The sequence below is a fragment of the Anabas testudineus genome, chromosome 7, assembly GCF_900324465.2.
Source record: "Anabas testudineus chromosome 7, fAnaTes1.2, whole genome shotgun sequence".
Lineage (NCBI taxonomy): Eukaryota > Metazoa > Chordata > Actinopteri > Anabantiformes > Anabantidae > Anabas > Anabas testudineus.
In genome coordinates this window covers 1,553,343-1,577,083 of record NC_046616.1, presented here as the reverse complement: position 1 = coordinate 1,577,083, position 23,741 = coordinate 1,553,343, and the positions used below count along the sequence as shown (strand labels likewise).

Here is a 23,741-nt window from a genome sequence, read left to right as displayed (position 1 = left end):
TGACTTGTGTTCAGGAGGTGCTGCCTTCATACACTCCACATTTCCATTTCTATTACTTTTCCATTTGGTAGACTCTTTTATCCAAAGAGATTTACCAGTGAGGTACAAGGCAAACCATATATCTGAAGTAAAGTGCTCTTTGAATAACTGTTTCCTTTTCATGAGGTGTAAGTGCAGATACATAAACATCACTCAGGTTTACTAGATCCATGTTGTGGCTGCAGTAAACTTGTAAGACTGCTGAAATCTCACAGTCTGTCAGCACCTTTAACGGATTGTTCTGGATTTTTAAAGCTGGTCTTAACACAGAATCGTGGTTAATCTCTACATTAAATTAGGTGTTGGTCACTGTAACTGTTTCAGCTCACCACAGTGTCTGTGAAGCATTTCACCTGCAACCTGAGCGTGCTCTAAAGGAACAACATGCACTGCCGGTCCAGTTTGGTCCCACTGAGCTAAATCCAGAGTCTGTTTTCACGACCTGGTCCTTTAAACCCAAAACCAAGTCTTACGTTTTAAAGATGGGAGCGTCCAAAATGCCCCCGAAGGTCTGAAACTCAAATTGGTCCTCACAAAGACAGACGTGCAAGAAAGCACATGCACTCTCTCTCTGACACACACACACACACACACACACACACACACACACACACACACACACACACACACACACACACACATTGTCACCCACACTCTCATGCTGTGTCTCTCACAAACACAACACACTGCACACCCACACTCACATACACTGTACACCCCCCCCCCCCCCCCCCCCCACACACACACACACACACACACACACACTGCTGTTAGCCATGACTCACCCTCATGTGACTCAGTGTGTGTGTGTGTGTGTGTGTGTGTGTGTGTGAGCTGTGCCCACGTTAGCGTCTCTGCCAACTTCACGGGTGTCTTAGATTAACACTGAAGAGCCCCTTTGATGATGAAACACACACATCCTCTTCTTCTCTCCTCTCGTCTCCTCGTTGGTTCATCAGTTAATCGACTGATCGTCGGTCACTCGTGGTGTTTTCTGTTAGCAGCGATCTGTGAACATCAGATGTTCAGTCGATGACTAACCAGTTGTTCAAATGTCACCTGACGAAGGTGCAGTTGGTCCAGTTTAATGTAGTTTGTTCCAGTTTACACTGGTTTGTACCAACTGGTCTGTGTGGTCATCTGAATGTAGTTTAGTCCAGTTTAGTTTGGTTCTGGTTGATATGAGTCTGGTGCAAGTCTCTTACTTTTGGTTTCATATAGTTTAATCTGTTTCAATGAAGTTTAGCCCATTTTAGTGGGAGGATGTTTTCGTGCTGTGACCTTTTACACCAGCTGTAGTCCTGTGTGTTCTTTTCAAATAGTTCAATATAGTTTTATCAGTCCACTAAACATTTTACCAACACTGCTGTGGACTGTCACTGTGCTCTTTGACAAACTTCAGGAGTGCAGCTATGTTCTTTTTATTGTGTCTTGTCATACACACCCTGCTGGTTCTGTAGACTCATGAACACAGATGTTAGTTTCTATGATGCCTTCAAATCTTTGTCTGTCTCTCTGTGCTGTTTCTTTATTTCACTGATGAGTGTTCATTGTGCTCTTGGGGTCAATTTGACTGATCACACACTTTTGCCTCAGTCCCAAAGTGTCTCCATTTGTGGATTGTTTAACTGTAGAAGGGTTACAAAGTGAATTTCACTCATTTCCAGCTTTATGTAAATTAACAATTCTTGATCCTAGATCCAGTGAAAGCTCCTTTTGGTGAGGAATAGCTCACATAAGCGTATTCTTTATGTAAGGAGCAAACTCCAAAGTCAGAGTAGCTCTAGTCCAAACCCTCAAAATATATTTTTCCATGTTTACTAACACTCCAGTTAGCTTTTGGGCCGAATTCATCCCAGTATATTGATTTATTCTGCGTGCCATTTGAATTAGTTGGGTTGATATGGTGTACCCTGTTTACTCCAGATTGGTCTGCTTTGCTCCAGGTTCACTTGATTTGTTCCATCAGAGTCCAGTTTAGAAAACGTTGTCTGATTTGTTCCAGTTTAGTTCCACTGCCTTTGTTTTCATTATTTTTCTGTTTCTTCTCTTCTAACACTTGTTTTCTTCCTCTACTACTTTATTTTGTGCTCTTCCTCCTCCTTCTGCCTGCACTTCCACAACTTTTCATACCTTTCTTCACTTTCCATCTTCCTCATCATCCCCTCCTCTACCTCTAATTCTTTTCCGTTTCTCTTTGGTCTTCTGGTCACTTATTTATTTGTATGTTAGTTTGACAGTTGCTTTAGCATTAGCAGATGGATAACCCTCTCTCTCCGTGTTTTCTCAGTGTGGAGGGCGACTCTCAGTGTCCGGAGGCGCTCACTTTTTCTGATTCATCCTTCGGCCATCCACCTGCCTTCCATCGCTATAGCAACAGCCCCCTCCCCAGCCCCTGCGACCCCTACAGCTCTCCCTCCACCAGCGGGTCCCTGGGAGCCTCCCACACACACACACAGGTACTGAACCCGCACACACAACAGATCTGTGTGGAATTCATCAGCTAGGTGACAGAAAGTTTCACTGGGTTGAATATAAATTAAACATAACAATAAAACATTTTACAACAAGATGCTCAGTCTTGTAACTCTTTACTCCTGAGTTTACTGATATATAAATAGGTAGATGGATACTAGACAAAAGGACTAGAAAGAAAACCCAAGAAATCCCCCTTCAAGTAAGCACCAGTCAACAGAGAAGGAGAAATTTTCTGTTTAATAGTAGAAATATCCTGGCAAACCAGGCTCAGGGTGGGCGGCCATCTGCCTCGAACGGTTGGGTTGAGTAGAAAGTGGAGAGAGAAAGTTTCCTCATTCCTGTTGCTCTCTCTCTCGTACAGATCATTCATAAAAGAAATGACCAGGGATTATATAAAGAAAGATGACCTGTCTCAGTGTAGGCACAAAAATACCAGACATGACTTCCTCATTATGACAAAGTCAGCGTGTGTTTGCAGGTGTAGGTGCGGACTGGGGGATGTACGTACCTCCACAGATTCGTATCACTGCCTATCTTGCAGACAACAGACTAAAGGTTCGGTGTAAAGTAATCTGTGGCCTTTACTGTGAACTAGAGACGTCTTGTCTTTATGGCGGTGCTTCTCCAGAGACAACAGAAGTATCCTGTACAATCTGCAAGTAAAGCCCCCCCCCCTGGCAACAATTACACAGATGATGGTTAAGAGCTGGAAGAACAAGCATCCTGAGAAGATGTCTGTGTTGATCAGTGCTAGAAGTATTTAAATGCTGAAAGTTGCAGCACTGCAACTTAAAAATACTCCATTACAAGTAAACAAAGAACTTTAAAAAGTTAAACACATTGTACTCAAACTAAATAGGTGAATTATTTGCCCCCCTGTGTCTGTTACACTATTACACATATTATTGAACTGTTGATACTGTTCCATGTGTGAGCAGCATTTTACTGTTGTAAAGTTGTGGAGTGAATTTTATCAATTTTACAGTGATGGTTGAAAGTTTGTGAAGCCGTCAGAATTTGCTCTGTTTAATAATAATAATAATTATAACTTTATAAATCTCCTTGTTGTTGTTGGACAGCTGCACTTAGATGATGGTGCTGCTATAGTGTTTCAGTGTTTTGTCCAAATACACTTTGACGTAAATATGACCTTATGATGATATGATCAAATTTTCACACAATTCCTAAAACTTCATAAAGGGAATCTGATTAGAATTCAAAGAAAACATAATGGAACCGTCACTGAGTCCAGAATATGAATCTCAAAAAGTTGTAAATGTGTAAACTGATTCAAACTTAAACTCAAATAAGCACGAATGAAGAAGATTTGCATCAGTTCTGATTGACTGTCTCTCTCTTTCCTTTCTTCTCCTAATCCAGGGTAGCTCTCCCATCTCTCCCCCCAGCCCGGCGAGCCTTACCTGGGCTCAGCGCAGCCGACACCAGCCTGCCAGCCTGGCGCTCCGAAAGCAAGAGGAGGAAGAGAGCAAACGCTGCAAGGCACTATCTGACAGCTATGAGCTCTCTACGGACCTCCAGGACAAGAAGGTACAACACTCCAGCAAGTGAGCCCAGAGCTCAAAAACATCTCCAGCTTCAAACAAATATGAACAATTCAGATAACATGTAGTAATAACTGTAATAATAAAAACCCACATGTGACAAACCTGAAAAAGTCAAATTGATAATATCAATACAGTAGAGTAGACTTTACAGTACATAGACAACATTGAAGGGAGCTTTTCATTTGATTTAGTAATATTGACAGACCTGTTTTCCATTCCCTGACTGTTTCGTACCAAATAGGTGGAGATGCTGGAGCGGAAGTACGGGGGGCCGTTTGTGTCCCGACGGGCAGCGAGGACGATCCAGACGGCGTTCAGGCAGTACCGCATGAACAAGAACTTCGAGAGGCTTCGCAGCTCTGCCTCTGAGAGCAGGATGACCCGCCGTATCATCCTGTCCAACATGAGGATGCAGGTGCACATATACTCTCTAATACTACTAATACTACTAATACTACTGATACTACTAATAATACTGATACTACTGATACTACTAATACTACTAATACTACTGATACTACTGATACTACTGATACCACTAATACTACTGATACCACTTATACTACTGATACTACTAATACTACTGATACTACTGATACTACTGATACTACTGATACTACTGATACTACTGATACTACTAATACTACTAATACTACTGATACTACTAATACTACTGATACTACTGATACTACTAATACTACTGATACTACTAATACTACTAATACTACTGATACTACTGATACCACTAATACTACTGATACCACTTATACTACTGATACTACTAATACTACTGATACTACTGATACTACTGATACTACTGATACTACTGATACTACTAATACTACTGATACTACTGATACTACTAATACTACTGATACTACTGATACTACTAATACTACTGATACTACTAATACTACTGATACTACTGATACTACTGATACTACTAATACTACTGATACTTAGCAGTGAGTGTTTCTGATCTTTTTTTTTTATATGTTCAGTACTCGTTTGATGAGCGTCAGCCACAGGGTCAGGGGTCAGCAGGACAGCAGGTGTCTGAGGACACTGGAGACATGGACGACTCCTTCTCTAAGCAGGTGAAGACATTTGTATATCTTATAGCTGATGGTGTTGGAAGAAGCTCTGTGCTGTGTAAACCTGTGGTGTCTCTACTGTGTCCACTGCAGGTGAAGTCCTTGGCCGACTCCATGGACGACTCCCTCACCTGCCAATCAGGCCGTGAAGACTCACAGGAAGCTGGCGGAGAGGGGGAAGAAGATGACGAGGAGGACGAAGAGGAGGGCGACGAAGAAGAGGAGGAGGAGGAAGAAGAAGGGGAGGAGGAGGAGGAAGAAGACGAGGACGATTACAGACAGTGTGCGTGGCGCAACACTAACGCATCCTCTCGACGCGCTGCAGTGCGGGCAGGAGGAGTGGGAGGAAGGGGAGGCGTGGGAGGAGGTGCTGCCATGCACGAGGACAGCACTGCCACCTCCTTCAGCGACGTCACCCTCTACATGGACGACGGATGCCTCCCTTCCTCGCCGCTCTCTCGCCCGCCGTCTTCGCCACTCTCCCGCCCCGCCTCCAGCTCCGACACAGAGTACTGGGGAGGAGGGGGAGGAGGAGGTGCAGGGGGGAGAGAAGACAGCAGAGAAACGGAGGGGGGCAGCAACGCCAGCCGGAGGAGCAGCACCCCCTGTACAGAGTGTCGGGGGGAGTACAGGGGGCGGGCCGGAGGAGGGGGAGGAGGAGGACACCTCCCTGTCCTGACTATTGAACCACCCAGTGACAGCTCAGTGGACATGAGTGACAGGTCAGCACAGCCAATCAGAGAGCTTGTTGTCATTAACATGCTATTTATTTAACAGATATTAAATGTTCTGCTCTTTTACACTGCGTCTCCTTCACCCACCTGACTCACGGGGACACTTCAACAACCGCTCACCTGTTTATTAACCCTATTATTATATTATTTCCATGTGATACACGTGACGTCAGCAAATAAATAAATCTCGCTTTTCAGTTTTAATGTCATAAAATATTGTGGCAGCTCCTTGTTAAGAAACAAAATGGACAATTTACAGATCTACAAAACTTAATAGTCCAGTATTCTCATTAAAATGCTTCAGCAGAGGTAAGATTACGACGCGTTCCTTCTTTCCCACACACAGGCTGCGTTTCTCCACTGTATGAAATGTGTTTTGTGCCATGAATAACGTACCAAACTATGTGATAAAAGGTTCTGGCACTTAGCATCTTTCTCCCTCCCCCTCCAGCTGTCCCTGAGAGCTGCAACCTGCAGAGTTGCTGCAGACATTATTTTAAAAGTCCTTTCTGTCCTCCTCCTATCACTTACTTCTTCTTGCATCGATCAATATTAAAAGCACCTGCTGGTTTTAATGTGCACTGCACAGATAGTGGACATTGCCACAGAAATAATAAGTTCTGATAAAAGCTGCTCTGAAGTGGATTTTTTATTACATTTTACAAAAGTTTAACTTCATCAATTTCATTTCTGGCTGAAACTTCACTGTCTTTTGCCTAAAATGCTTTAGTTCCACCATCTTCTTTAACATCTTTGTTTATATGTCCAGGTCAGAGCGAGGCTCTATCGGACGCCTGGTGTACGAACAGGAGCCGTCAGGAGTCGAGCGAGGAGGAGAGAGGGAGAGGAGGGGAGCAGGAGGGGAGGGAGAGAGTGGAGAGGATGAGCGAGGAGGAGGAGGAGGAGGAAGCAGCGAAGCCGACTCACCGCAGGGAACCATCAAACACAAACCAAACGGTCGCTCGGTGGCGACAGCACAGGGACAAACTCGCAGCCCCGCCAACGTCCCTGTACCGATACCTTCAGCCCGGACCCTGCCTTCACACCCGCTGCCTCACCCACTCCAACACCCCCACTCTCACCCACACCCTCATCCATCTCCTATCCCCCATCTTCCCACCATCCTCCACCACCACCCGCAGTACAGCCAGCCACATGTCATGCACATGCACCACGGCGGCAGCCCTTATATGCAGCATGCGCACCACTTCACCCAGCACCACTACCACCACCTGCACCACCAACATCACCACCTCCCCCACGCTTACCCAGAGCCTCCCCCCTCCCCGCTGCCTTCCCCTGTACCGCCACTCACGCCTCTCTCACCCTTGCCACCACCACTCACACCCTCGCCACTGTCCTCCTCCTCCTCCTCCGTGCTCCAAAACATGGAGGCGCAGCAGCAGCATCATGCCCACCACCCCCACCTGCACCACCACCACCTCCTCTGCTCGGACGGAGACAACGAGAGCGTTAACTCCACCACCACCAACTCCAACGACGACACAACAGTCAACAACTGCAGCTCCGGCTCCTCGTCACGTGACAGTCTGCGGGAGCCGATAGGCGGGGCCACGCTGGGGAAACAGACCTATCAGAGAGAGAGCCGCCACAGCTGGGACTCACCTGCCTTCAACAACGATGTAGTGCAGCGGCGACAATACCGCATCGGACTCAACCTGTTTAATAAGTAATGATGTGTAAATTATCTGCTACATTAAACCTGATACCATATGCTGTGTGTAATACATTAGTATTATATTGAAATATATAGAAGTGTGTGTTTGGTGCATTTTAGAAATGTGCCAGTTAATGTTTTGCAATGCCCCAGAAATTTCACAGACATAAATCCCTGAATAAGATGTTATTTAATATCTCAACGTGTGACGGTAATTTCTGACAGCTCTGAAAAAATGATAAGAGAAACAACATGGTGGAAAAATGGAACTAAAATATTAATATAACTAATGTGGGTAATTTTAAGGAAGATTGGTCACATTCATAACAGGAAACCAAGTAAAAACATGTGTCTCTGTCTGTGCTACAGGAAGCCGGAGAAGGGGATCCAGTACCTGATAGAGAGGGGCTTTGTGTCAGACACACCAGTGGGCATCGCCAGGTTCATCCTGGAGAGAAAAGGACTGAGCAGGCAGATGATCGGGGAGTTCCTGGGCAGCCGGCAGCAGTTCAACAAGGACGTGTTAGAGTGAGTACAAAACAGTCACATGACTGAAGTGAGACTAGTTGATTTAATGTGTTGTATCTATGTCCTCACAAGGGGGGAGAGGGGAGTACATTTCAGCATCTGAAGACACCGTGATTGTTGCACCATCATCTAATCAGACGTCACAGAGCCTGGTGGAGGTGGTAGAAGACGCTAATGCAGAGTTTTGTATCTCTTTCTGTAGCTGTGTCCTGGATGAAATGGATTTCTCTGGAATGGACCTTGACGATGCTCTGAGGAAGTTCCAGGCTCAGATTAAAGTTCAGGGTGAAGCTCAGCGGGTGGAGCGACTGGTGGAGGCCTTCAGGTACTGACCTGCACCAAAAGCTTAAATCCCAGAGCAGATACAGTTTGTCAGTGGGCGTTTCTTCATTTGCTCTCATTCTCTCTGCAGTCAGCGGTATTGTGTTTGCAACCCGGCGCTGATCCGGCAGTTCCAAAATCCAGACACCATCTTCATCCTGGCTTTCGCCATCATCCTCCTCAACACGGACATGTACAGTCCCAACGTCAAGCCGGAGAGGAAGATGAAGCTGGAGGATTTCATCAAGAACCTGCGGGGTCAGCCAGTAGACCATCTCTAGCTCTTCTAATCAGTGCTGACTGTCTGAAACAGCGACGGTCTGGAAAATTTAAAAACACTACTTGGCTGGAAAAGAGCAGAAATGCTGCAGGCTGTTGTCATCACTCATAACAGTCAGATTTTGCTCAAAGCAGATTGTGGGGCTGATTTGCTGCCATAGAAACTTGGCAAAAAAGATAATAAATCCAGATTTGTCAACGCTTTGCTTTAAACGGTGCATTAATTGTCATTTAATTGAATTGAATTGAATTTTAAGTCATTTACAGTCATTCTGAGTCTGTGTGAAATAACGAGTGTAGTGAAGCGAAGAGCTGAGCAGCAAGGTTTTCATCAGTTTCCTACTTTATTGATTGTTAGAATTTAAAAGATCAAGAAAACAAATTCATGTGTTTCTGTGGTTTCGCCAGGTGTTGATAATGGTCAGGACATCCCCAGGGACCTACTGGTGGCAATCTACGGACGGATCCAGAAATGGGAGCTAAGGACCAACGATGACCATGTGTCTCAGGTCCAGGCAGTGGAGAGGATGGTGGTCGGCAAGAAGCCTGTGAGATCCTGTGACATCTTAAAATGTGTTTATGCAGTCAGAGTGACGTTATGTCTAATTTAGAGTTTCGATTTTTTAATGGGCGCTATATGACTTTCAATAACATGTTAATACATGTTATAGTCTGTGTAGCATGCAACACCTCCCTCCCCTCCCCCATCCCACTCTGCTCTGACTGATTAAGTCTTCCTGTGGCCTAAATATGATAAATATGAGCTCTTTAATTAATATATATATTCAGATATTTGAAAATGAAAACATGCCGTCTCTCTAGCTAAACCTTGCAGAAGAGATTTCAGTAATGATGTAACTCTGCAGATGTTTTAATGGAGTAATATTGTGTTTTGCACGTGCTGCAGGTGCTGTCCCTGCCTCATCGCAGGCTGGTGTGCTGCTGTCAGCTCTTTGAGGTTCCTGATCCAAACCGAGCTCAAAGGAGCGGCGTTCACCAGAGAGAAGTCTTCCTGTTCAACGACCTGCTGATGGTAATCAGTACTATGTGTGTGTGCTAATTGACATACATGTATTTTGGGGCCTGCATGAGTTAAATTCCACACAGAGCTGCCTAGATAAGGTACATACCTCACCAGATATCAGTCTACAATTTAAATCTAGATGCTCCTAGCAGAAGCTCTCTAGTGTAAATAAGTTATTTGAAGCATGCCGAGAGTGAGACTCTACATACAGTCATGAAGAGGATGTGTTGAATTTATGCTTAGATGATGAACCACGGTACATTTTAATGGGCTTGATAATATGAGAAAAACAAGCAGAGGGAGAAGTCTACAGTTTATAAAGAAGAGATTTGAATGTCTATATCTAAATAAACCGTTCTCCTCCTCAGGTGACGAAGATCTTCCAAAAGAAGAAGACTTCGGTGACGTACAGTTTCAGACAATCATTTCCACTGGTGGACATGCAGGTCCACACCTTCCAAAACACCTGTAAGTACTTTTCCCTCTTTCTCCTCTTGCTCATTCTCTTTCTCTTTCTCTGTATCTTTATCTCTTCTCATCCATCTGTTCTCTCCGTCTGTCTCAGCCTCTCTTCATTTTATTTTTTTAATATCTCTATTTCTTTTTTGCACTTGCTCAACTCTCTATTTTTACCCCGCAGTCAGCAGACCCACTGAAAAGATAACACATGGATATACACACAGACACAATGAGACCAATACAAACAGACACAAACTGTGTTCAGGATACTCGTCACTGCCCAGGGCCTCATGTGGGAGATTCTCTGCAGATCCGCTGTTGTAATCAGTTCAACATTTTCAAATGTGTGTTTAACCAGCTATAAAACAGCAGCAGCTTTTTGAGTGAGTCGTCTGCTACACTGCAGATTAGAGTACGATCATAAAGGTTAAATAGAAGGGGAAACAACATCAAGCCTCAGTACAGAAATCTAAGTAGATCCCAACATTCAGTGTTGAAGGATAATTCCAAATATTCATTGTCCTGCATGATTCAGCAGTCACACGAATGGGTTCTTCTCACGCACATGCAGAAAAGCTGGGAGAGAGAAAATGCGACAGTGAAGTTGTGGTTTCCTGTAGAACCACACATTCGGGCTCACTGAGCTTCTCTCTGCTGATGTGATTGTTGCAGATCAGTCTGTGGAATAAAATGTGATTGCAGCTGTAACAGCTGGCTCCGCCCCCTGCTGAGCACCACAATAGCTTCCCCAACATCATCGTTTCTACTGACATAGAGCGTTTCTATGGAAACAACACCAAGCCTCAGCTGCACAATAGAAAAGTTAGAGTAGATCCCAAAGTTACCTGAAATGGCTGCTGTTTGTGAACTGATTTGGTGGTTATACTATGATCTGACGTTCAGTGAACTATGCACAACAGTTGAATATTTTATAGGCTGAACTTCATCTGAGCTCCAAACTTGAATGAACTTATTTTACTGGTGTGAAAGTTGTGTGTGTGCAGAAAGATGTGTTCAATAGAAGGTGGGGCATGCAAATCCTGCAGCTCTAAAAACCCCTAAGTCTGTGTTGAAACAGTCACAGTTCACATGTACCCTCTGTGTAGCACTACGAACACAACTACAGCCTAGTTACATAACAGCTTGAGCAATGTGTCAGTGGTCAACTCACGAGTAGTTGTAGGACTAACTGTCACGTCAGTCCTAAATCTCACTGTTCAAGCGATATGACACAAACAGTGGCAGTAGCATCCAACTCCAAGCTTAGCACATATTCACGCCATAGACTGCTCAGCTCCGTCAGTAGTAGTAGGGGTAAAATTCATCTCAAGGCATTAGGATTTTTAATTGTAGAGTAGAGTTGTGAATATCTTAACTAGTACATCTTAGTGCAGCTAGGTTGAAGCATAATACTAGATGCTTTAAAATATGCACAGAAAACACGTGCACGTGAACTCAATTTGGTGATTCTGTCCCAGTTGGAAATGTTATCGACAATCTGTTAATAGTCACTTGGCAAAACACGACATTACTTCTCTGTCCAATGGCAGAAATAAAATTCAGTCTTCCAGTCTTTTCTTTTAGTATGAAGTGTAGTCGGTACACCACTGACAACACCAACAGTCTGTTTTAAAGAAACACAGTGGTAGCACATCACAGGATTTCCTAAATATATGTCTGTCAATCTGAAAACAAGGCTGCTTAGCTGCATTCCTCAAAACATGACTCATTCAGCCAACACATTTTTCAATAATGATGTTAACACAATCATATACAGAGTTGTATGTGTGGGTGTGTGTGGTTTCCAAGCCGCTATTTCAGCAGAGATGAATTGGCTCTCAGTTCTATGCAGCAGATTGGAGTTGGTGGCGTTTCAAATCTGCCTCAGCACCTGTTAACTGAAGAGCTCGACTCCACCGTTTTTATAAAGGTCATATACACGTCTCGAAGTCGCTCGCTGTTCCCGTTGTTATACAGCGACTTTATATATGTACAGCTGAGTGCATTGTGAGTGTTTCCTGGAGAGACTGTCCAAAAATATGTGTTGTCATCTTCATATTTAAACCACATCACTACATGATGGCCGCTGATAGCAAAACGTACACAGTGCCGCACAGAGCATCTAGAATATTATAATATTAGTTATTATTAGTTAGTATGAAGTATTATATAGAATACTGTTGGTGCAGTTAAAAAGGCTTTGAGTTGTTGTTTGTTTGTTTGTCTCGTTCTGTTTCACTCCTGACTTTATATCGTGAACATTATTGAGCTTTCTGTTTTGTGGGCTCCAGCGAGGTGTTTCAGGCCTGACATTATTGTTAGTGTGCGCTGAAGCTGCACTGGTGTTGTCTTCTTATTGAGTTGGTTGTTGTTGCTGTTGACAGTCCTGGTTCTCCAGTTGGAGCTAAATGGGACTTGGCAGACTGTAGTGATGACTGTGACCAGGACAGATTGTCCCATGTGATTCATCAGCACAATCATATATCGACTGCTGGTGTGTGTGTGTCTGATGATATATGGGTGTTTGGGTCAGTCAGTACAAGGTGTGTGTATATGTGTGTTGTCCGTGGGTGATTGCATCTTCATGTACAACATCTGTGTTTGTAAATGTGTGTGTGTGAAAAAGAGAGAGAGAGAGAACAGGGCTTTTAGGCTCTCTTGGTACAACAAAATACAGTCTCATACAAATCCCCTGGGGGAATAAGAAGCAATGTAAATGACATATACTTTGAGCTTTATAAGAATAAAATGTAGTAACAGACGTATGGCAGCAGAGATAGAAACAACACAAGCACAAATTAAAGTCTAATGCCTTCATTCGTCACATATTGTCCGTCCATAAATAATAAATCCATAAAATAATCCTAATCTTTTGGCAATGTCCTGACAGATTAACGACATCTTACTCTTACTGATGTAAACCTCTGAGAAATAAAACAATATTATATTCACAAGTTAACTAAAACTATAAAAAGATATTTTACTCTAAGTAGAAAATTATATTCTGTTAAATTTATCACCTGGTTACAGTTATGTAAAGCAGAAAGAGGGAGATAGTGGTATAGAACAAATCAACAGGAATCAGGTTTTTAATACTGTGTGTACTACATAATGAATGGAACATAACAGAGTTGAATACAGCCAGAGGTCAATGCAATCAGCTAATATCACATTTTTCAAATAAGTCAAATAAGCAAAAATGAAAGAGCAGCAGAAAAAGTTACACTTAACAGAAAAGTTTCTTTATCTGGTGGAAGACTTGTACTTGTAATTAAGTACTTTTACACTGTAAAATACTGATTTTTTACTATTTTTACTATTTTACTGTCAATAACAACTCATTCATTTAGCTCAGATTTTTAAACAGCAAATGAAATGTTTCCCTTCAATAGTCAGAAATCAGGCTGCTGAAGTGGTTCTCTCCTCTTCGTTGGTTGTTTTATCAGTAATTCAGTCTGATTAATGTCCATAGAAATCACTCTCTCAGTGGAGTACTAACTACATTTCTGCATTTCTCAGACTACCCTCATGGTATCAGACTGACCTCAGCGAACCCTGGAGGAGAGAGGAAGGTGCTGATCATCTTCACGGCACCGAGCCAGCAGGACCGAGCGCGCTTCACCTCCGACCTCCGAGAGAGCATCGCAGAAGTCCAGGAAATGGAGAAGTACAGGGTGGAGTGTAAGTGTACTCCTCGCAGTAGCAGCAGTAATGTAACAAGTAGCTGTATAATTACTACCAATGTGGTAGTAGTGGTAGTATATGGACTTGAAGGTCAAGAAGCAGGTACAGTTAAGTTACTACTAGTACTTGTGGTAACAGTAATGTATAATATAGCTTGTACAGCAGGGAGAAATTAGTACTTTTACCACAGATAAATTATTGGTAGTAATAATATATACAGCCGAAGAAGTATTTAGTTAGTACACTCATACAACATGTACTACAGCAATGGAAGCTGTAGCTGCAGCTGATGTCCTCCCTCCCCCCACCCTGTCTGCAGCTGAACTGGAGAAGCAGAAAGGTGTGATGCGACCCAGCGTCTTGACAGGGGGAGGGCCCGGAGGCGGGGGGACATCAGGGGGTGGGTCCAGCACCGGCGGAGGGACTTTAAAGAGCGACGTGGTGAATGGGACCCTGGGCAGGCCGAGCCTCGATGACACGTACGCCTCCGTGGACGGACTGAAGCGCACGGCGCTCAGCTCCTCACTGAGAGACCTCTCAGATACAGGTGGGACGTTACTCTGACAGGTGTCTTCTGTACTCGGAGGTTTTAAAATGGACATTTGACTTTTTCTGTTCACTGTTACAGTTTGTATCATGACTCACCGATTCGGAGCAAACCTGCATCTGTGCTCTTATGCAACTGATGAAATAGTGGTGAAATCTAAAGCAGTAAAATAATACAGGAAGCTCTAATGGAGTGATATAAGGCTCTGCCGCCACCTACAGGACAGCAGCTGGAACTACAACTAAAGTTCAAAGGAGATGTTACATCAGGTTTTATTGGGTGGTTTTTATAAATAAACAAATTTAAATAAAGATATAACAGGTATGACCAATGTTCTCACTTTAAAAGATGGTCACAACAATTAGAGACTGAGATGTAGCTCAGCTGGTAGAGCAGTCATCTATAAACCCCAGGGTCACTGGTTTGACTCCCGGCTCCTCCTGGCTACATGTCGAAGTCTCCTTGGACAAATAGCGTTGTCATCAACTGCAGCTGTTCAAACAACAATTTCCCCAAGAAGATTAATGAAGTATGTTATTATAGGACATGTGGAGTTTAAGTATAATAGTAAAAAAACTGTATTTTGGTACAGTACAGAAAAAAACTTAAAGAGACAGCTCAGCATTTTTAAAATATGCCTCTTATGTCACATAGGATGTAGTTAGCTTATCCTAAAGACTGGAAGCAGGGGGAAAGAGCTAGCACGGCTCTGTCATATTTCAGAAATACAGTAAGAGCATCTCTAAAACTCCCTGATCAACACGTGTGTCCTTTGTTCAATCTGTACAGTAACAGAGATAAAAACAGAGTTACATGCCGGAACTAATTCCCGATGAACAAATTTTAATCCTGCCTCATTCTGATTGGGTAACAGGGAAGCGAGGTCGTAGGAACAGTGTGGGCTCATTGGACAGTACCATTGAAGTAAGTTTGGTGGGGAACACTTGCATGACCTCCCAGCACGCTATTGCATCGTGTTGCACGCTCTGCTCACTGCATGTTTGTCTGACTCGTAACATGTGAATATAGTTAACATGTGAAAAGGTTTATGTGAATGTTAAAGTACTGTGCATGTTCTGTGACACTCCATCATTCTTAAAAGGTGAAAAATGCTTTTTTAAATCTTTTATAGTCTTGAAATCAGCAGCCTGCATACTGAAGTCTGCTTCATACAAGTTCAACCACAGTCCACTGAGAATTTCACAAGAAGACACAAACTATTGTAATTGATTTGAGATAATGCAACAAAACGTGACATTAATGTTAATGTCAAAAGGAATAACTCCCATGATTGACGTTGGCAGTTGATCATCCACATGGTCTAAAACCTTCCTCAACGTTGGTTACAGAAATCCGTTTAGCAACTTGTCTTTAACTGAATCCAGTGAACAGTGTTTAGTCAAAATGTGAATAACTCCAGCTTCTGAATAGTCTCTGCTCATCACACACTGTGTGTGTGTATTCACATGAAGAGCAAAATGAAAACTAACTATACTGCTTTTAGTCACACAAATAAATCTTGACTGAAACTAATTCATAGAGTGTGAAAGTGTTGTTTCTGTCTCAGATATTCTACTTGTGACTGATACAAAGTCTCTGAGAGTTAATTTACACTGAAATCAACTGAAATCTGAGGATGTCTGGATGGTAGGAAATTCAACTCTAACAGAGGATTGTGTTTCATTCTTCTTCTCTCTCTTCTGCTCCTGCCTCTTCTCAGGGATCCATTATTAGCAGCCCTCGGCCTCACCAGCAGCGCCCCCTGCCAGCAGGAGGTCTTTCCTACAGCCCCATGATGGTCCCTTCCTCTCCAGCAGCCTACCGGCCACACCGCCCTACTCAGAGCCCCGGTACGGGGGTGGGGGGTGGGCCGGGGCTCTGTCACAACCAGGGAGGGGTCAGCACCTCCCCACTCGTGAGCGGGGGAGGGGCTGGGGGCGTAGGAGGGATGTCAGGTGGGGGAGTCCCGACTGGCGGCGGGATGCTGGGGAATTTCTTCGGCAGCCGCAGAGGCAAAGTTCCTGGTCCCCTGACGATGACGTCACCAACTCCTCAGGGTCCACCGAGTCCCCTGATGATATCATCACCCCCCCATTACCCCGCCCCCGCACCTCCCATCCCCCACCCATCCTCCCCTTCCCCATGCCCCTCCCCATCGGCCAACCTCGGCCAGTCGGACTCGGGAGGAGTTGGAGGGGGCGGAGGTACGGGAGGGGGGCCGTCCAAGCTCCAAGCGTTGCACGCCCAGTATTGCCACGCCAACAGTGGAGGAGGCGGAGTCACTGTTCCTGGTCATCAGCAACAGCAGACACCGCCCCCACCCTACCACCACCACCACCGCTACCACATGCAGAGCATGCCGCAGCACCACGCCCTCTCTCACAGGTTCTCCGCACCCCGGCGGCAGGGCCCGCCCGGCTGCGTTCCCTCTCATACCCAGCAACATCAGAGGATGCAACATGGCGTCGTCCAGCACCCAAGCTACAGCATGGCCTCGGGCTTCTTCACACCCCCACCGCTGTCCCCGCACTCCCCTGTTACCCCAACTACCCCACACGGACTCTACCACTCGCACCCCGTGGTGGGGCGGCCGGGTGGAGGCGCCAAGCTCCCGCTAACCATATCACACTCTCAGCCCCACCCCCACGCTCACACACACGCTCACAACCACGCCTTGCACACACACTCCCCGCTCAGCCCCTCCCCATCCGCTTCCCCCTCCACCCACTTCATCTTCGCCACCCCGCCTCCCCAGACACCTTCAGCAAGACTCGTCAGCCAGACACCTCCACAGCCCTACGCCCCTCAGTATCCGCCCCTGTCCTCAATCCCACCTCCCCCTCCGCATTCCCCCTTACCTCCACCGTCGACCGCCCCACTCTCCCCACACCCAGGGGTGGGGGGAGGGCAAGGGGGTGGCCCGAAATCGAAGCCTGTCAGCCGGATCAGCACAGTGGTGTGAGGAAGCAGACGCGCAGGACGGTGGTCCGTCACCCCACCATAAACCACCGGGGGGCACTAGTAAGAGGGAGCAGGAGAGGGAGGAGGAGAGGAGGAGGTCAAATGCAGGTGTATCAAAATGGCCGCCTGGTGAGGAGGAGAGCACTGAGAGCAGGGAAGAGGAAATTACTCAGCCTGTGTTATTTTCACATCCACTTCCCCGGCAGGTAGAAAGACTCACACATACGGAAACATGTCTGTTGGTCAACCTGCAACCTGCAGGGGCAAATTCTCCTGGAAAACCTGCCCACCCCACGAATCGCTGCGTTTTCAGTCACATGACGCTTAAGAAACCTTGATGAAAACGTCCTCGTCTTCTCTTCGTAGTGCCCTTCAGATGTGGCCTGGGACTGAGAGGACACGTTTTGTAGAAGTGTTTGTGTCATGTTGTGAGATGCTGTAGTGGACAAATGGTTCAGGGACCAGATATGAAGGGAACAGTGCCTGAGAATTTAACACAAGAGTTAGTGTCTGATTCTAACTCTATGTACAGCGTTGGTAGAAGGGACAGGTTTTCGAGAAGCCTGAGAATGAGAGGAGACCTTTTATTACATCCCAAAATCACAATAGTCTTGCGCCTTTTTGTTTTTCGCACAACAAGCACTTGTACCATTGTTTTGGTTGTTGACATATTTACAAGCCATGAGGTGTTACTGAGACGCAGAAGTGGTTAGCAATTAATATGGTGCAGTATCTGTGTTTTTAGACAGGCATGCATGACCTGTGCAATAGCTAATGAGTGTCAGTGTGTCTATGGTTCAAATTGTACAAGTCCCAATCTAATGTTTATTTGGCCATAAAAAGTGCATTAGCAAAAACTTTACTTTTTATGTGGACAAAAACCTTTTTTTAAAACTTTAAATAAGCCATCATGACAAACTACAACTACAGGTGTCTTTTTACTTTAGTGTTTTGCAAATTGTACTAAAAGCCTTCAGTGTTTGTGGATTACAGGGTTTCAGCAGGTGTGCTATACTGATGTCTTGGATTGTGACTAAAAATGCGGATGGTTGACATTTGACATTGTGATTCTGACAATAATTTATTCTTGTAATAGGGGCTTTATATGACCATTTGTACTAAACCAGTGAGTACTCCCCCTCATCATCAGTTATCCCTATATCTATGGAATTATTATGCTGAATTTGTCACCTTTTATTTATCGCTAACTTTATTTCATGCTCTGTATTGTGTATGACCCTCTATGTTGCCACTGAAGGAGATTACACTGAAAGGTGCCAAACAGGGTAAATTCAGGACAGTGTTATTTCAACTTATATCAAACACATTTGCTACATACATTTTTGCAATAAGAGTACCAAATAAATGTTCACTGATTTCGGTGGGTAATGTTTCAGGTAAATCGTAAATTTAGAATTACGCATGATCCAAAAACCAAGTCGTCTGTAATCCATGAGAACACTGAATCCAGCCATTACACATGGATTCTAGCAGAAGCTAGCTCCAGTTTGTCCCTCTCATATATTATACACATTTGGGTCCCAGTGCTAAGTCTCTGGATGTTCTGTAAAACAGTACATTTAGTCCATTTCCCAGGGATCACAACTGAGAGAAATAAACGTTGTCATTCAAAGAAGACTTTTTTACCCTTACATTTGTCTTTATAGTTACCCGGCTATGCTGCACCTGGTAAAGCATTTGATATGTAATTAGTTGTTGCCATATTTCTTCTAGGTGAAGAAAGTGTCATCCTTGAGAAGTGGATTAAAATAATATTTTTACTGGACCAATTAGGATCATTTTGACTCCCTAAAACAGTCTAGAGCGTATGAGTGGAGTGGAGCAGTTAGAATTTCACAGCTGTGTTAGACGACACAGTATTTTGATCAATATTGCTGTTTGTTTTTAATTTATTGTCAAGTCAATTATGTCAAAATCAAAACTCAAATATTGATATTTTGTGGTCAAATGTAAAACTTTAAGACTGCCCGAGATAATGGTTTCATATCTGAGCCTTACTGACCCTATGATTGTGACATTAAGTTCTTTCTATAACATTATGTGTAGAAAAAATAAGTAGGCCTACTGGACCCCTGCTTACTACTTATGTCTTGAACTCCTCTAGTTTTAAAGGCTGACGGACATGACTCCATTAGTAAACTGTGTCAAGATTTACATTTAGTCATTTGACAGAAGCTTTTATCCAAAATAACTTTCAGTGAGGTAAAAGGTACAAAAGGTAAGCCTTAAGAGGTCTTGTTTAAGGACCCCTACTGGAGGTGGGCTGGGATTCAAACCTCAGTCACCTGCATAGAAGGTGGTGATCCTACTACTACACTATCCAGCCTCTCAAGATCACAATGCTAAAGAATTTGGCAGTAAGAACACGATTGACTTATTCTAACCCGGATTATGTTTGTTACTTGTGAAATTTTCCACAATCCCAACTTCCTGCTCTGTTGCAGACTGGAGAACACAGCATGTTTTAGACAGGGTGGTACAGTGTGAGATGATCACAGTAGCTTATATAAAAGGTATATAGTGAGAATTCAGCATCTCAAATAATAGTACATTGACTGTATCCTTTCACAATATCAAATATCGAACCATTCACATTTTTAAAGTAACGGCTGAAGGACTGAGTTTGTTTCCCTCCAACAAAGACAAAAAGGAACCTGAAGACTGGACCTACATTTTGAAGGACTTAATAATGTCTCACAGGAGTGCAGAATATGTTTTGCGGTCACACAGCACTAAGTGAAATATCCTTGAACAAACTAATTTCTACACATTATTTTTGCACTTTGAGTTGAACCTTTCATGCCAATAGTGAAACATATTTTCTCCTTCTCTCCATTTGATTGAGATCACTGGATGTCAGGGCAGGATGCCCATGATTGCTGGTAGAATGGTCATCAACCATTTCAACTATTTTACCAGCCATTTATACTTTTTCAACAGAAATAAGCCTTTCTGTGCTGGTTGCTTTCCTGTTGAAACAGGCTGGTTTAGTCAGCCATATGAATCTTTACCAGCATTTAACTGGTGGATGTTGGGAAATCCCTTGGATGTTCTGAATGCACACACATTATAGTTTTCCTGTGATTACATTAATGCACCAACTGTAGATATTAACTGTACAGTGTGTTATATTTTCAATGGGGCCAACAGCATCGATCTGTAACTGAGGTTCAGGATTGCTTGAATTAACAAAATTTATGCTCTAAAAACCAAACGTTTATCAGGGTTCTTCAGGCTATTTGAGCATCTTATGGTTCCTTAATAATAAAAACAAACAATAAAACCCCCAAAATGTTTTTGCAGAAGCCCTTTTTGTTCAAGGTTTGTGGAAATACCATAAGGCTTCTAATAACTGTCGGAGTTCCTCAGGGAACCATTTTGGGCCACATGTTGTTTTCAATCTGAAGAACCCCTGTGACTTTTTAGAGTGTGCTACTGATTATATTATCAATATTGTTGTGTGACAAGCTTCTACTAACATAATGTACTCCTTGGGCTGTTTTGTATTTTTAGCATTTTTAATTTTGTTATGTGCTTATGAGTGTGAAATGATTTTTTTTCTTTTCCGATTTGGGCATTTCAATGATGTACTAAAACCTTTTTGATTTTCAATATGTTTACAACAGAACTTAGAATTTTCTGTGACTAACATACAACTTGTTCTAATATTTTCAATACAGACTGTGATAATTACTTTCTCTCATCCCCTGTATGCTCACACAAACACATGCCTGCATACCTCTGAATCTTCACAAAGCCTCAGCAAAGCCTCTTACCAACTTTCTAATAGAAACTAGCAACACATCTTCTACTAACAACCTTTTAAAACCACTCAAATAAATAATTCATGTTGAGCTGCTAGGAATTCTGGACTCTCAGGTCCCGATCATATATCTACAATCACACTACAGTAACACTTTGCAGGGGCATTACAGTAACACCATGTCCAATCCAGACTAAAACATATAACTAAACACACTTGAAAAAACAAAATAAGCTCTTGGAGAGAACTAGATCAAACCTACCTCGTAAGGAATTACACAACATTTCACCCTGTTCCACTGCGTGCCCAAGCTAAATCAAACACATCTATGGTAAAGCTCACATACATTTAAAGCTCCATACCTAACTTTTTGCATGTACAAGGTTATCATTGACAAATTGTATGTACTTTACATTACTACCAATCATTTTCCAAGTCATCCCTTCAGTTTTAAGATTTGTTTTATTCAGTCGGCCAGGCTTTGGTTTCAGTGTCAATCTAAATGAAATAATAAATCAACTTGCAGTGTCTTGTTACCTGCTGCAGATAGATTATCCACAATGGTTAATATTCATTAGGAGTACAAGCATGGACTCAAACACCATTGGTGTTTCCGACTTTCTGGGTTTATTTTCATTTTTATATGCCTTTGCAGTCAAAGGCTAGAGGAGAACCTGGTTTAGGATTGGGTTGTCTGAGGTGGCTCACTGTGCAATCAAGCAGCATACAGGCATGATCTCAGCCTCCTTTGGTTCTGAGTTGTGTAATATTACCAATTTCAAGTTTAGTTTTAACGTTTTTATCTAACAATCTTTGAAAGGTGTTAAAAAATATCTAACACCAAGTCAGTCGCTTTAATGCAAAACATTTTTAACTTTTTTCTTTTTACTATGTAGGTAACCTAGTAAATTACAGCCGCAGCAGTTGTATAATAATTACTCTGTTATTTTTCCACAATTTAAATTAAATTTAAGCCATTGTCTGTAATTACATTAACATTTGGTCTAAAATTTTGATATAATGACCTGGAAATCTGTTTATTATTTAAACTTTCACCTTGTTGGCCAACTATGAAAAAAAAAATAATAATTTAATATCGTGTTCGATTAAAAATAGGATCTTACTTGTATCAGCATACAATAAAGTTAGAAATTTACTATTACACAGTAATTATATTAACATTTCATACTTTTAACATTTCTTTTAAATTGTAGAACAATTTACTGGATAATATAATTACAGGGCTGTAGTTTACCAGGTTACACTAATCTAACATGTTAACAAGTGAATTCTCTGTAGTGGATTAGTCACCTGCAGCAAGAAGAATATCACTGCAAGTGCATTTTCATTTAAGTACAATAAACTCAACCACTAAACATAGTGTGTGGTGTACAGTAGTAATGTACAGAATATGCAGTTTAAGCACATGCAAAAACCCAGGTATGTTCCTTCAAATGCTCAAGTTAAATATGTTACTTTTTCTGCCCAGGTTTGCTCTCCACTATCGGTTTGCATGTGGTATTTATTACAGTATCTGCACTGAATGAAACTGTATTATAAACATGAATGTACATAACCATGGTTAAATGAAAAATAACAATGTGAGTACTCACTTTGCTCCATAGTGGGCAGTTTGTCTCTGGCTGCCTTTACATCAGGAATTGAAGATCTGATTTTCAACGCAAATAGAAACAGATCTGGTCTGACTGTTGGAGGAAAAACAGGGAACATTTTTAAAAAATAAAGCACATCAGATCTGATTGAAGGACGTTCAAAATGTTGGGCTCTTCTATTCCTGTGTAAAGGCAGTCTGTGTTGTGTGTATCTATACAAGGGCAACGGTCCGGTGGTCTCAGTTGGACCGCTTTATGGAGGAAAAAATATTTCTTGTTTATAATGTAGAACAAAGAGCGACTGGAATAGTCCTTGTAAAATTGTATGAGTACAGTGTCAAATATGTGTCAACAGAGACGACATTATTTTAAAAATTATGTATGGAAGATTTTAGCCGTGTATATAAATATATATTACTTGTACTTTGTTTTTGAAATTGCAGAGATATGGAACAAGTGGAAATATTTATTGCTCTAAAGATATAAAAATCTGTTCATGTTGATGGAAAGATGTGTCTCGTTTTGTTTGGGTGATTGTACACACACACACACACACTACACTGTTGTAACATCACAGTTGGCTGATGACTTCAAATGATCCTCAGTGTATAAACTATAAAAAGTTCAATTAGTTGTGGACAGCAGGTCAGAAAAGTACAATGTTCAATAAACCTGACAAATAAACACGAACCAGACGCAGTCAGGCAGGAGGAAAAATACTCCCTCATTCTGAATTTATATATAGTCATATATAGTAATAAATGGTACATTTCTATTTAATTCTGATGAGTATATGACTGAATTTATATATAGTCATATATAGTAATAAATGGTACATTTCTATTTAATTCTGATGAGTATATGACTGAATTTATATATAGTCATATATAGTAATAAATGGTACATTTCTATTTAATTCTGATGAGTATATGACTGAATTTATATATAGTCAT

General features: G+C 42.6%; 1 protein-coding gene across 1 annotated transcript in view; it reads left to right on the top strand.

Annotated features, from left to right (window-relative positions):
* LOC113167496 (IQ motif and SEC7 domain-containing protein 1-like) overlaps window positions 1-22,881 on the top strand; it is a 109,762-nt gene extending 86,881 nt beyond the window's left edge. The window contains exons 2-17 of the mRNA XM_026368160.1: window positions 2,330-2,498; window positions 3,898-4,065; window positions 4,324-4,497; window positions 5,084-5,179; window positions 5,270-5,898; window positions 6,680-7,600; window positions 7,958-8,116; window positions 8,319-8,441; window positions 8,529-8,695; window positions 9,125-9,264; window positions 9,624-9,749; window positions 10,109-10,208; window positions 13,719-13,880; window positions 14,203-14,430; window positions 15,305-15,354; window positions 16,151-22,881. Coding sequence (XP_026223945.1) covers window positions 2,330-2,498; window positions 3,898-4,065; window positions 4,324-4,497; window positions 5,084-5,179; window positions 5,270-5,898; window positions 6,680-7,600; window positions 7,958-8,116; window positions 8,319-8,441; window positions 8,529-8,695; window positions 9,125-9,264; window positions 9,624-9,749; window positions 10,109-10,208; window positions 13,719-13,880; window positions 14,203-14,430; window positions 15,305-15,354; window positions 16,151-17,392 — 4,654 coding nt within the window. The 3' untranslated portion in view covers window positions 17,393-22,881. The remainder of the gene's footprint in view (window positions 1-2,329; window positions 2,499-3,897; window positions 4,066-4,323; window positions 4,498-5,083; window positions 5,180-5,269; window positions 5,899-6,679; window positions 7,601-7,957; window positions 8,117-8,318; window positions 8,442-8,528; window positions 8,696-9,124; window positions 9,265-9,623; window positions 9,750-10,108; window positions 10,209-13,718; window positions 13,881-14,202; window positions 14,431-15,304; window positions 15,355-16,150) is intronic.
* The last annotated feature ends 860 nt before the right edge of the window (window positions 22,882-23,741 follow it).